We start from the raw sequence: 10,106 nt of genomic DNA on the forward strand, positions 1-10,106 counted from the left end.
TACAATCTTATTTCTGGAATGATCTTTACTCTTGTGTATATTTAGTATATATGCTCCCTTTGATTCCTTAATATTTATATGTTGTAAATTATTCCTTCAGCCCAGGTCAGGATGTTTATTTCTGAGATTGCTAGGAACTGAAAGTTTAATTGCCTGTGGTTCCACTGAAGAACATTGATTTACTGGGGTTTTTCACTTAGGGCTGAGCAATGAAAAATAATATTATGGAGCAAAAATTAAGCAGGTCCCAGTGCTTTGCAACAAATATTTAATAACAATCAGAAATAAATAAGATACAGCATTCTAGTTATTTTTGATATAGAAAAATGCCAAAGTTTTTCAGCATTGCAGAACTCTAAGGCAACCCATTTTTCTTCAGAAATATTCAAAAACATAAACAGCATTCAAAGTTTGAGCACTTCTATAGAGCAAGGAAAAAAATGTTGAAATCAAAAATATTTAAAGATATGGTTGATCCATTCACTGTCAGAATACAAATATATATTTCTCACTAGTGAATGTAAAAAAGTCCAAGGAAAATAGAAAAAGAGAAAAAAACTTGGCAAGTATCAAAATGGCAAAAAGAGTAGTAAGAAATAGATATGGGAACATTTTTAGACAAGACAGTTATTCTGTAAAGGAACAGTCACCTCTATTGTGCTTCAGCCTCTAAAGATCTTTTTAGTAACTGTTCATAATGATAATCATTCCATTTCAATCAGAAAAGGAATTGTTCCTCTGCTGGCACATCTTGCCGTGGAGATGATCCTGAATTCTCAGAAGTAGAATTTTTGGCAGCTGCTGCCAAGCTAGAAGGGCTAATTTAGAGGGATTATCACTAGGTTGATTGCAAGTTGATGAACTTTATGGCTACAATAACTCAACAGTGTCTTCTAGAAGAGATTGTGACCTGGTGTCTGTGCAGGCAGTGCTAGGGGCTTTATTTCTCTTCAATCAAAATAAAACTAACACATGAGAATATTTCCATAGGAAAAAAGGTTTAAGATGTTTGTAAAATCTTTATCTGAAGTTATTTAGAAATCATTTTCATTGTGATTTCCTTCCCACTTTAAAATCTCCCATTACTCAGTCAGTTGGCAAGTTTTATAAATTCCTTTTCTGCAATGTCTCCTTTCCCATTAAAGTTTTTTTTTAATATTATTAGCTGTTCTTTTTTACATCAACTTCATTTCCCTTACCCTGACTTCTCTTGCAACACAAGATGAAGGGGGGAAAAGAAATATTTTAGCAAGACTAAAGCTGAATCTCCACAGCATACAGTGTTCCACATTCATAATCACCCACTATTGCAAAAAAAAAAGGGTGGGGAGTCCATTTTCCTTTTCTTAGGGGATTCTCTTAGACCCCCATTAGCTATCTTCTTAATTCATGCCTTTATTACTTACACACCAGCTTGATCTTTCTAAAGCATGGCTATGATCATCATTCCTAATTAAATACTTAAGTGGTTCATCATTGCCTAGTAAATTACATCCAAATTCCTTAGCTAGTTTCAAATCCATTTATAATATCTGGCCTCAGCCTTTCTGTTTTATTGCCCACTGCTGTTCCTCATTTATCCCAGTTCTAGTCAAACTGTACAATTCACAGTTGCGTTCCCTCTTTCTAAAAAGATCTCTCTTCCAAATCTATATTTCATGATAACCTTAACTATCTAACCTTTTAGGACCAGTTCAAATGTTAACCTCTTCTTTTTGAAGCCTTCCCCAGTTTTATCTCCCTATCCCCTTTCCCATCTAAAAATGTTTCCTTCCTTTGAACTTCCTTAATCTTCTTTTTTGGTTTGCTATGTGATTGCTATCTGATTGCGTTTAGTGTAACACACTAGTGCTGAAGATGGTATTCTGAATGCTTTCTCTGTTGCGGTTAACTTTTATTAAAATTTTTACACTTGGCCTGGATCTAGTAGAATTTCATTGACCTCCCTTGGTTCTGAAATGTATTCCTCTGCATCACACAAGAATAGTAAAGTGGCCATGATTTTCTGCTCTGCCTAAAACCTTCCCACTTTAGGTACTGAAGATCATCTCTACAGAGTTGGATTGGAATATCAAATAAAAAGGTTTTTCAGTTTGTTTGTGTTTGTGTTTCTTTTTTTTCTTCTTTTTTTTTTTGGCCATACTCAAGTAAATATAACCAGGTCCTAATACAATGTGTTAGGATTATTTGTATATCTCTTATCCAACTAGATTGTAAGCACAATTAAAGATGTCTTCATTTGTCTGCCATGACAAGCACATGAATTGGATTTTAATGCAGTGGAGCTGTGCTGTCACCAGCCTCACTTTTCTCCTCCAGAACCATCTGGATCCAGTGGCCAGATATGAATTAAGAACAACTGGAGATGGCCCTGGATGGAAGGCAATCAGAGTTAAGTGACTTGCCCAGGGTTACACAGCTAGTAAGTGTTGAGTGTCTGAGACCAGATTCCTGCTGTGTCTCCCTCCTGACTCCAAGGCTAGTACTCTATTCTTCACCTGTGTGTACAGCAAAGAATTTGGACTAGCCCTTTGTTAGTTCTAAGGTCCCTTCGAGCACTTAACATTTTATAAGTGATATTTGACTTTTCTTTATCAACATGATGTAAAAGGTAAGTTTTCAAAGGACTCAAGAAAGATACCTTATAATATTTATATTGGTTATTTCCCCAGTTGGAAAATAAAGGATCAGAAACTAATAAGAATAATGGTGTTCAGCCAGCTCCAGAAGATGAGAAAAATTCTAAACCTAAATCAGGTATGTGTAGAAGATACAATATTAAGGGTTTTTTTTAAAATCTTTTTTGGTATTATTTGGATGGTTTTTGGAGGGGGAAAGTTGTTTTCGTGTGTTTTTTGGATCACAGTCAAACTTTATCTTAATTTTCACCTTCTTTCCTGGCTCAATCTTCCTTTAATTATGCAAAATCAATTAACAGTGACAGTAATAAGCAGCATTTATAGATAATTTGCCTGAGATAACTACATAGGAAAATAAGTTATAAGCCATGTCAGATACTAGCATTGGGTCAGAAACTGATAAAATGCAATATAGATGGGAGAGTCAGGGAGATCAAGCATGAAGGGATGAAGTGGTTATAATGTCAAAGGAGAGAAGAAAAGTATACACAAGAGATGTTACAAAGATAAGAGATGTGGGGACTTATTACCTGATTGGGTATGGAGGTAAGATTGAGGACTTGAAAATGACACCTAGTTTGGGAGCCAAATTGACTGGGTGGTGGATGGTGGTACAATCTACAGTAGTGGGAAAATTAGGAAGGGGGAGGGTGGAGATAGGGAATTCATTTGGACATGTTGAGTTTAAGTTGTTCCAATTTCAAAGAAATGTGAATGCTAATGACTATGCAGTTTACCAGAATAACAAATAATATAAAAATATTTAACTATTAGGGGCTAGCTAGGTAGTATGGTGGATAGAGCACTTGGGCCTATGGTCAGGAAGAAGTATTTATGAAATGATGAAGAAAGAAATGGCAAAATACTTAAGTATCTTTTGCAAAAAAAACCATCCCAAATGGGGTAATGAAGAGTTGGTGAGACATAACCAAAAAGACTGAATAACAACAAATTTAAATATTTCAACAGTATATCAGAGTGACACTAACGATCAATTGCAACTTCAGACATCTTGGCTGTGGAGACAAAGTGCCATCATTAAGCTCTCTCTCAGGATGGCAATCACATTTTTATCAGGAAATATCTTTTCAGCCTTTCTCAGGAATAGTCTCAGGAAAGAAATCCCTGTTTCTTTCTCTGTACCTCAACAATCTGGGGCAGCTAGGTGGCACAGTGGATAAAGCACTGGTCATGGAGTCAGGATGACCTGAGTTCAAATGTGACCTCAGCCACTTAATAATTACCTAGCTGCGTGACCTTTGGCAAGTCACTTAATAAACCCATTACCTTCCAAATAAAAAAGCCAATCTGGTCATGATAGTTAAATTTCTAAGTAACAAAGGATAAGAGTAACAATCTATAGAGTTGGTGAACTATGTTGTAGAAGCTGAGATTACATTACCACATCAAAACACTCACCGAGGAGTAGAGTGGTAAAATTTGGAGATCTGGATTCTACTGTCTTTTGATTTTATATATATTAATCTTGAAAGTATTCTGTCCCTTTTTAGATAAGCAGCTTATCCAGTACACAGCTTTTCCTCTGCTTGCATTTCTTGATGGAAGCCCATCTTCCACTGTTGAAAATGGGAGTGCGACTTCAGAAGCTGTGTCTTCTTTAGAAAAACCTCTAGAGGTTGACGAGCTTCTGGATAATAGCCTAGACCCAGAACCAACCCAAAGTAAGCTTGTTCGACTGGAACCATTGACTGAAGCCGAAGCTAGTGAAGCCACACTGTTTTATTTATGTGAACTTGACCCTGCACCCCTGGACAGTGATATGCCACTCTTAGATAACTGAATCCCCCCCCAGAAGATGGACTATATGTATATATTCATCAAAATGATGAACTATTTATTTAAAGTATCATTTGGTACTCTTTTTGTTTTGTAAATGGCTTTGTTCTGTGTATTCAGATGCTGTGGAATCTAAAGCGCTTTCCCTGCCCCCTGCTCCCTCCCTAAGTCTGTAACCACACACTGATCACTTTTGCAAAGCTTTCAGATGTTACTCAGCTGTGTAGTTCTTAAGACTTACTGAATACTATTGGAAAATCTTGATGGGATTCAAATTGCCATTCTTTCCCCAATTGCAGTGGAATTTGTTGATTTTTGTTTTTATGTATATGCCCATTACCCTGATCTAATTAAACCTTCATTTATTGTTTATTGTAATTTGTTTTACTTGTTTGATGCTATCTGATTGCGTTTAGTGTAACACACTAGTGCTGAAGATGGTATTCTGAATGCTTTCTCTGTTGCAATTAACTTTTATTAAAATTTTTACACTTGGCTTTTCAAAACTGGGAACATAAAGTGCCTGGATCTAGTAGAATTTCATTGACCTCCCTTGGTTCTGAAATGTATTCCTCTGCACCACACAAGAATAGTAAAGTGGGCATGATTTTCTGCTCTGCCTAAAACCTTCCCACTTTAGGTACTGAAGATCATCTCTACCCACAGAGTTGGATTGGAATATCAAATAAAAAGGTTTTTCAGTTTGCTTGTGTTTGGGTTTCTTTTTTTCCTTTTCTTTTTTTAGCCATACTCAAGTAAATATAACCAGGTCCTTATGTAATCTAAGAGTATAGTACTTGGCTGCAGTTTGGCAGTTTTTAATATTGTCCTATATTGTGATGTCTGATTCCTTAGTGCTATGATAAATATTCTTTCACATCTTAGGTTGCCATTGTCTAGGGCAGTGGGTCCTAAGCATTTCACCATTAGTAGAAGCTCTCACTTTAGATGAGATCTACGTCAAGGGCATGATGATTACAAATGGCATCTTATGCTTAGTAAATCCTTTGCCCACTAAAATAACTAATTCGAACGGTCAGTAATGTAAACATTTCCTGCTAACATTGCTTAGTTCAAACCCAGAACCCAGGAGCTATAGGTTACATTAATACCAACCTATGAAGTCAGGCTATTGGAATCATGAACTATTTCTAATGTACTATCAGTTATGCATCTCTCCTTTCCCTTCCCACTCATTTAAAAAATTTTGTTCATGCCTTTTTAAATGCCATAGAAATCATCTCAAACCCATACAAATCTCCCTTGAACTGAGTTCAGATGTACTGTTGTTTTATTTTCATTTATGATATGAATTTTGGACTGATTATGTTCTTTGCTCTATATCAGGTCATACTAAGCTAACCATTTTATTTCAAGGTTGCCTACATATAATTGATATTTTTAAACCATGACTTTCATTTAATAATATCTCCATCTCTTTTCCCCAGGACTTGCTTAAAGCAAAGTGCAATTAAGTAAACCAACATACTAAGTCTGATGACATATGCCTCATTCCATATCTGTACTCTGCTACCTCACCTGAGAATGAGTTCATCAAATACTAGAACTAGAACTGGAATGGAATTCCAAACTGTTTTTACAGATAAGCAAAACACCCAATAAAGTTTAAACGTGACCCAAAGTTACTGAATTAACAAGACTCAAAGGGAGCATTAACCCAAGGTTCTATATAAGCCAGCACTTATTCAGTTTTCATCTTGGGGTTCAGATGGTCAATACATTGGTTTGAGTGCATTTTTCATATTGTTTCTTACATTGTCAATATTCCATTATATTTAAATGCCATTTTTCTTACTCAGCTCCTAGTAAATGATCATTTACTTGACCTCTGCCAATTTATTGAAAATTAGTAGCTAAAATAATATAGGACCCTTCTCAAGTGATGGAATACCAAAAAGAATCATGCCCACCAAATTGCTTCCTGCATCGCCACTATTTAGCAATACATATGGTAACTCCTAACACTTGACCCTTTCCAAACAAATTTTTGTTTTAATGAGATTGTTTCCCTACAATTTCCCTGAAAGCTGATCAAGGTTAGACATTTACCTTGAGGTACTAACAATTACTTGATCATTCACTTTGAAATATCCCTAACTAGAGCTCCTGTTTCCCTTTTATCATTTACTAATAAAGTAGCACCTTTCAAAGTACATTTACATGAACCAGATCTGGAAGGTATCTTAGATATAATTTAAACCCCTTATTTGATCAAGTGAGAAAATTGAGACTCAGGAATTGCTAGATTGTTCATTACCTTTTTGTTCCTGAAATTCAGTTATCTGGGCCCTTAGTTTTTTTAGCCAAAATTCTTAAACATCTGTATTTTCTGTTTTATAAATTCCCCTTATCCCTTTGATCAAAGAAAAAATATAAAATTATCAAATACAAGGATTTTTAAAATTCATATGTCAGTTAATATTGCCTAATAAATCAAGACACTAGCTTGTGATATTAACGAAATTCTTGAAGACTTAATTATGTGGTTAATGCTTAGGTGTAGATTTTTTTTGGAAAATATTTATCTGGGTTCTAATAACTAATAATACCTTAAATTAAGTCAGCTTTGAAAAGTCTTTCTTTGCTTCACCTCAGAATAATAGTATTATACAAACCTGTTAGCCACTGGGCTAACAACTATGGTTAGTTAGAAAGAGTTAGATGAATTGCAAATCAATCACTTCATTTTTTTCTTTTTTTGCATTAAGGGGATTGAGAGCAATGTAGTTGAGATTACTGAATGAATAAGGCCCCAAAAGATCACCAGGTGGAGGAACAATAATATTTTGATTTATACAATATAGCTTTTATTGTTGATTTTTTAAAATTATAGAATAGGTAAGGGAGAGAGCAAGAAAGTATTAATATATATATTATATAATATATATATATATATATATATATATATATATATATATATGTATATATATGTTTTCAGTTACCCATACAGGGTTCTTAACTCCTACCACCCAGGAAATATTTTTCTGATGATGGGAGGATCCTTGAGAACCCGGATGCTTAAGAGTTGTGATCCTATGGAAATTAATTCATTCCTTAGGGTATAATAGAGACCCCACACAAATAAAAAGGTCAAGTGAGTCCAGAACCTAAAAGCCTTCATTAGGCACTCACTTAATAGTGTTAAGTATATACAAAATGGAAAAAAAAAAGTTTTAAGCGGGAATAGGGATTCAGAGCCAAGCATTTTACAAGATACTCATTTAGTTCTCACAACAATCCTTCAAGGCAGGTGTTATCACCATTTTACAGTTGAAAAAACAGCTGACAGTTAAGGATTGAGCCAGGTCCCTCAGCTAATATGTGACAGAGGCTGGATTTGAACTCAGGTCTTCCTGACTCCCAATCTAGGTCTGTATGCAATAAATCGCAAAGTGTGGTGGAAATAGCAGTGGCCTTAAAGGTAAAGAAATGGAATGCTGAGAATGGAGAACAGAGATGCTAGTTTGGTTGAAACAGCAGAGTGCAGTTCAGATTGAAAAGGTGTCTTGGAGGTCTTGGAAGCAAGAACAATCTATCGACCTTTCTTGAATATAAGGGAGTGATGTGAGTTAGCTATGAACTTTGCAAAGTCAGCCATATTGACAACTGTAAAGGAGGAAATGGAGAGCAGACAGGTTTTTGAGAGCATGGGTAACTCAATTAGGCTATTGCAATAATCCAGGAAAAAAAATGAGGCAAAAAGGTGAATAGTACTATGAATAGAAACAAAGGGTCAAGTGCAAGACACTGTAACGGTAGAAATGATATTTGGCAACCCAGTATGTACAAGGGAAAGTGAAAAGTTAAAAGATAATGCTGAGGGGCAACTAGGTGGCGTAGTGGATAAAGCACTGGCCCAGGAGTCAGGAGGACCTGGGTTCAAATCCGGTCTCAGACACTTAATAATTACCTAGCTGTGTGGCCTTGGGCAAGCCACTTAACCCTGTTTGCCTTGCAAAAAAAAACCCCAAAAAATTAAAAAAAAAAAGATAATGCTGAGCTTGTAATGGCTGGAAAGAGGGGAGTGCCCTAAACAAAAACGCTGAAGTTCAGAAACAGTAGGTTTGAAGAAACATTTAAGTTTAATTTTGAACATGGTCAGTTTTGAGACCTACTGAATATCCAGTTTTAAATTTCCACTAGGCAGTTGGAAACATGCAAATGGCCACCCAGGGAAAACCAGGGCTGGATTTATAGATCTAGGAATTCTGCATAGCAATGATAATTAAATTCATGAGGTGATGAGGTCATAAAGTATAAGAGAATAAAATATGGTCCAGGACAGAGCCTTAAGGGAATACCATTTGGGGCAATAATGTGGAAGATAAACCAGGAAAGGCTACTGGAATATCATAGAAATAGAACCAAGAGAGTAGTATGATGCAAGTCCAAGAGCTAGCATTTATATTGCTCTTTAATTATCTTCTAATTTTTTAATAGTATTTATAAAAGAGGGCTAACAGCATTGTGGTGAAGAGAGGTCAAAGACTTGGAAATGATCATCAGATTCAGCAATTAAGCGATCAATGATAACTGGAACACAGTTCAGTGATCAGGCTAGTAGCTGGATTGCAAAGGATTGAGTAATAGGAAAGGAAAAGTAGAGGTAGCAGATGAAGGCATTTTTCCCTAGATGTTTGGCTGTAAAAAGAAGATAAGAAAATAGAACAATAGCATGAGAGGAAACTGGTAGAAAAGAGTTAAGATGATTGAGAGGTAATGATATGGAAGCAATTTGTTAATGAGAGGTCAGTATACAAGGATTACATGCTAACCCTTAAAACTAAATGAGAGGGCAGCTAGGTGGCGCAGTAGATAAGAGCACCAGCCCTGGAGTCAGGAGTACCCGAGTTCAAATGTGGCTCAGACACTTAATAATAATTATCTACCTGTGTGACCTTGGTCAAGTCACTTAACCCCATTGCCTTGCCAAAAACAAAGTGAGAGAGATAAAAGGATGGGGAAAAAGTCTCATTTAACGAAGTGTGAAGTGGGTTTTTGGCTAAGACTGAGGTGGAAGAGGCATGGTTTGGGAAACTGAGAAATGTTAAGGACAGTTGCTATTAGGAATGGGATAGAGCATCAGTAAAAGAATTGCCTTGCTAATATGAGAACTCAGTTGACTAATTTATAATTAACTTAGTACAGTTGCATTTCCTGTAGTCCCCTTCAGCTGCAGGTGAAAGAGACTAATTATTAGCAAATAGTGTCAGGGAAGGCAATTTGAAAGGGCTGAATAGATTGAATTGATTATATATAGAGTTGAACTGATTATAGGTTTGATATTTTGGCTAAAGCAGTGATGAATTTATCAGAATGCTAAGGAATAATGTCCTAGTGAAGGAAAGTTTTTGGATAGGAGTCAGGCATAGAGAGATGGGATAAAATGTTATGAACTGCTAGTGATTTGAGTTTTTCATTTTAATGAAGTATTTGTGAGTGCTGTCAAGATCAAAGGTATAACCATCCCTAGGTGTAACAGTGAAATAAATTAAGAGGTCATGAGAATAAAGTGAGGGATTATATGGGATATCAACCCTCATATTGAAGTCTCCTAATATATTTCTAGAACATCATTCTGAGATATTAAGATGAAAGCAAGCTGATTCAAAGTCAGAAAATCAGTTCAGGGGCATGAGGTGAATAGAC

The 10,106-nt window shown here is 35.8% G+C and overlaps 1 protein-coding gene across 1 annotated transcript in view; it reads left to right on the forward strand.

Annotated features, from left to right (window-relative positions):
* Window positions 1-5,140, forward strand: part of HSF2 (heat shock transcription factor 2) — a 43,273-nt gene extending 38,133 nt beyond the window's left edge. The window contains exons 11-12 of the mRNA XM_074187478.1: window positions 2,673-2,757; window positions 4,151-5,140. Of these exons, the coding sequence (XP_074043579.1) occupies window positions 2,673-2,757; window positions 4,151-4,440 (375 nt within the window). The 3' untranslated portion in view covers window positions 4,441-5,140. The remainder of the gene's footprint in view (window positions 1-2,672; window positions 2,758-4,150) is intronic.
* Window positions 5,141-10,106: the final 4,966 nt, after the last annotated feature.

The sequence above is a fragment of the Macrotis lagotis genome, chromosome 5 (genome assembly GCF_037893015.1).
Source record: "Macrotis lagotis isolate mMagLag1 chromosome 5, bilby.v1.9.chrom.fasta, whole genome shotgun sequence".
Taxonomy (NCBI): Eukaryota; Metazoa; Chordata; class Mammalia; order Peramelemorphia; family Peramelidae; genus Macrotis; species Macrotis lagotis.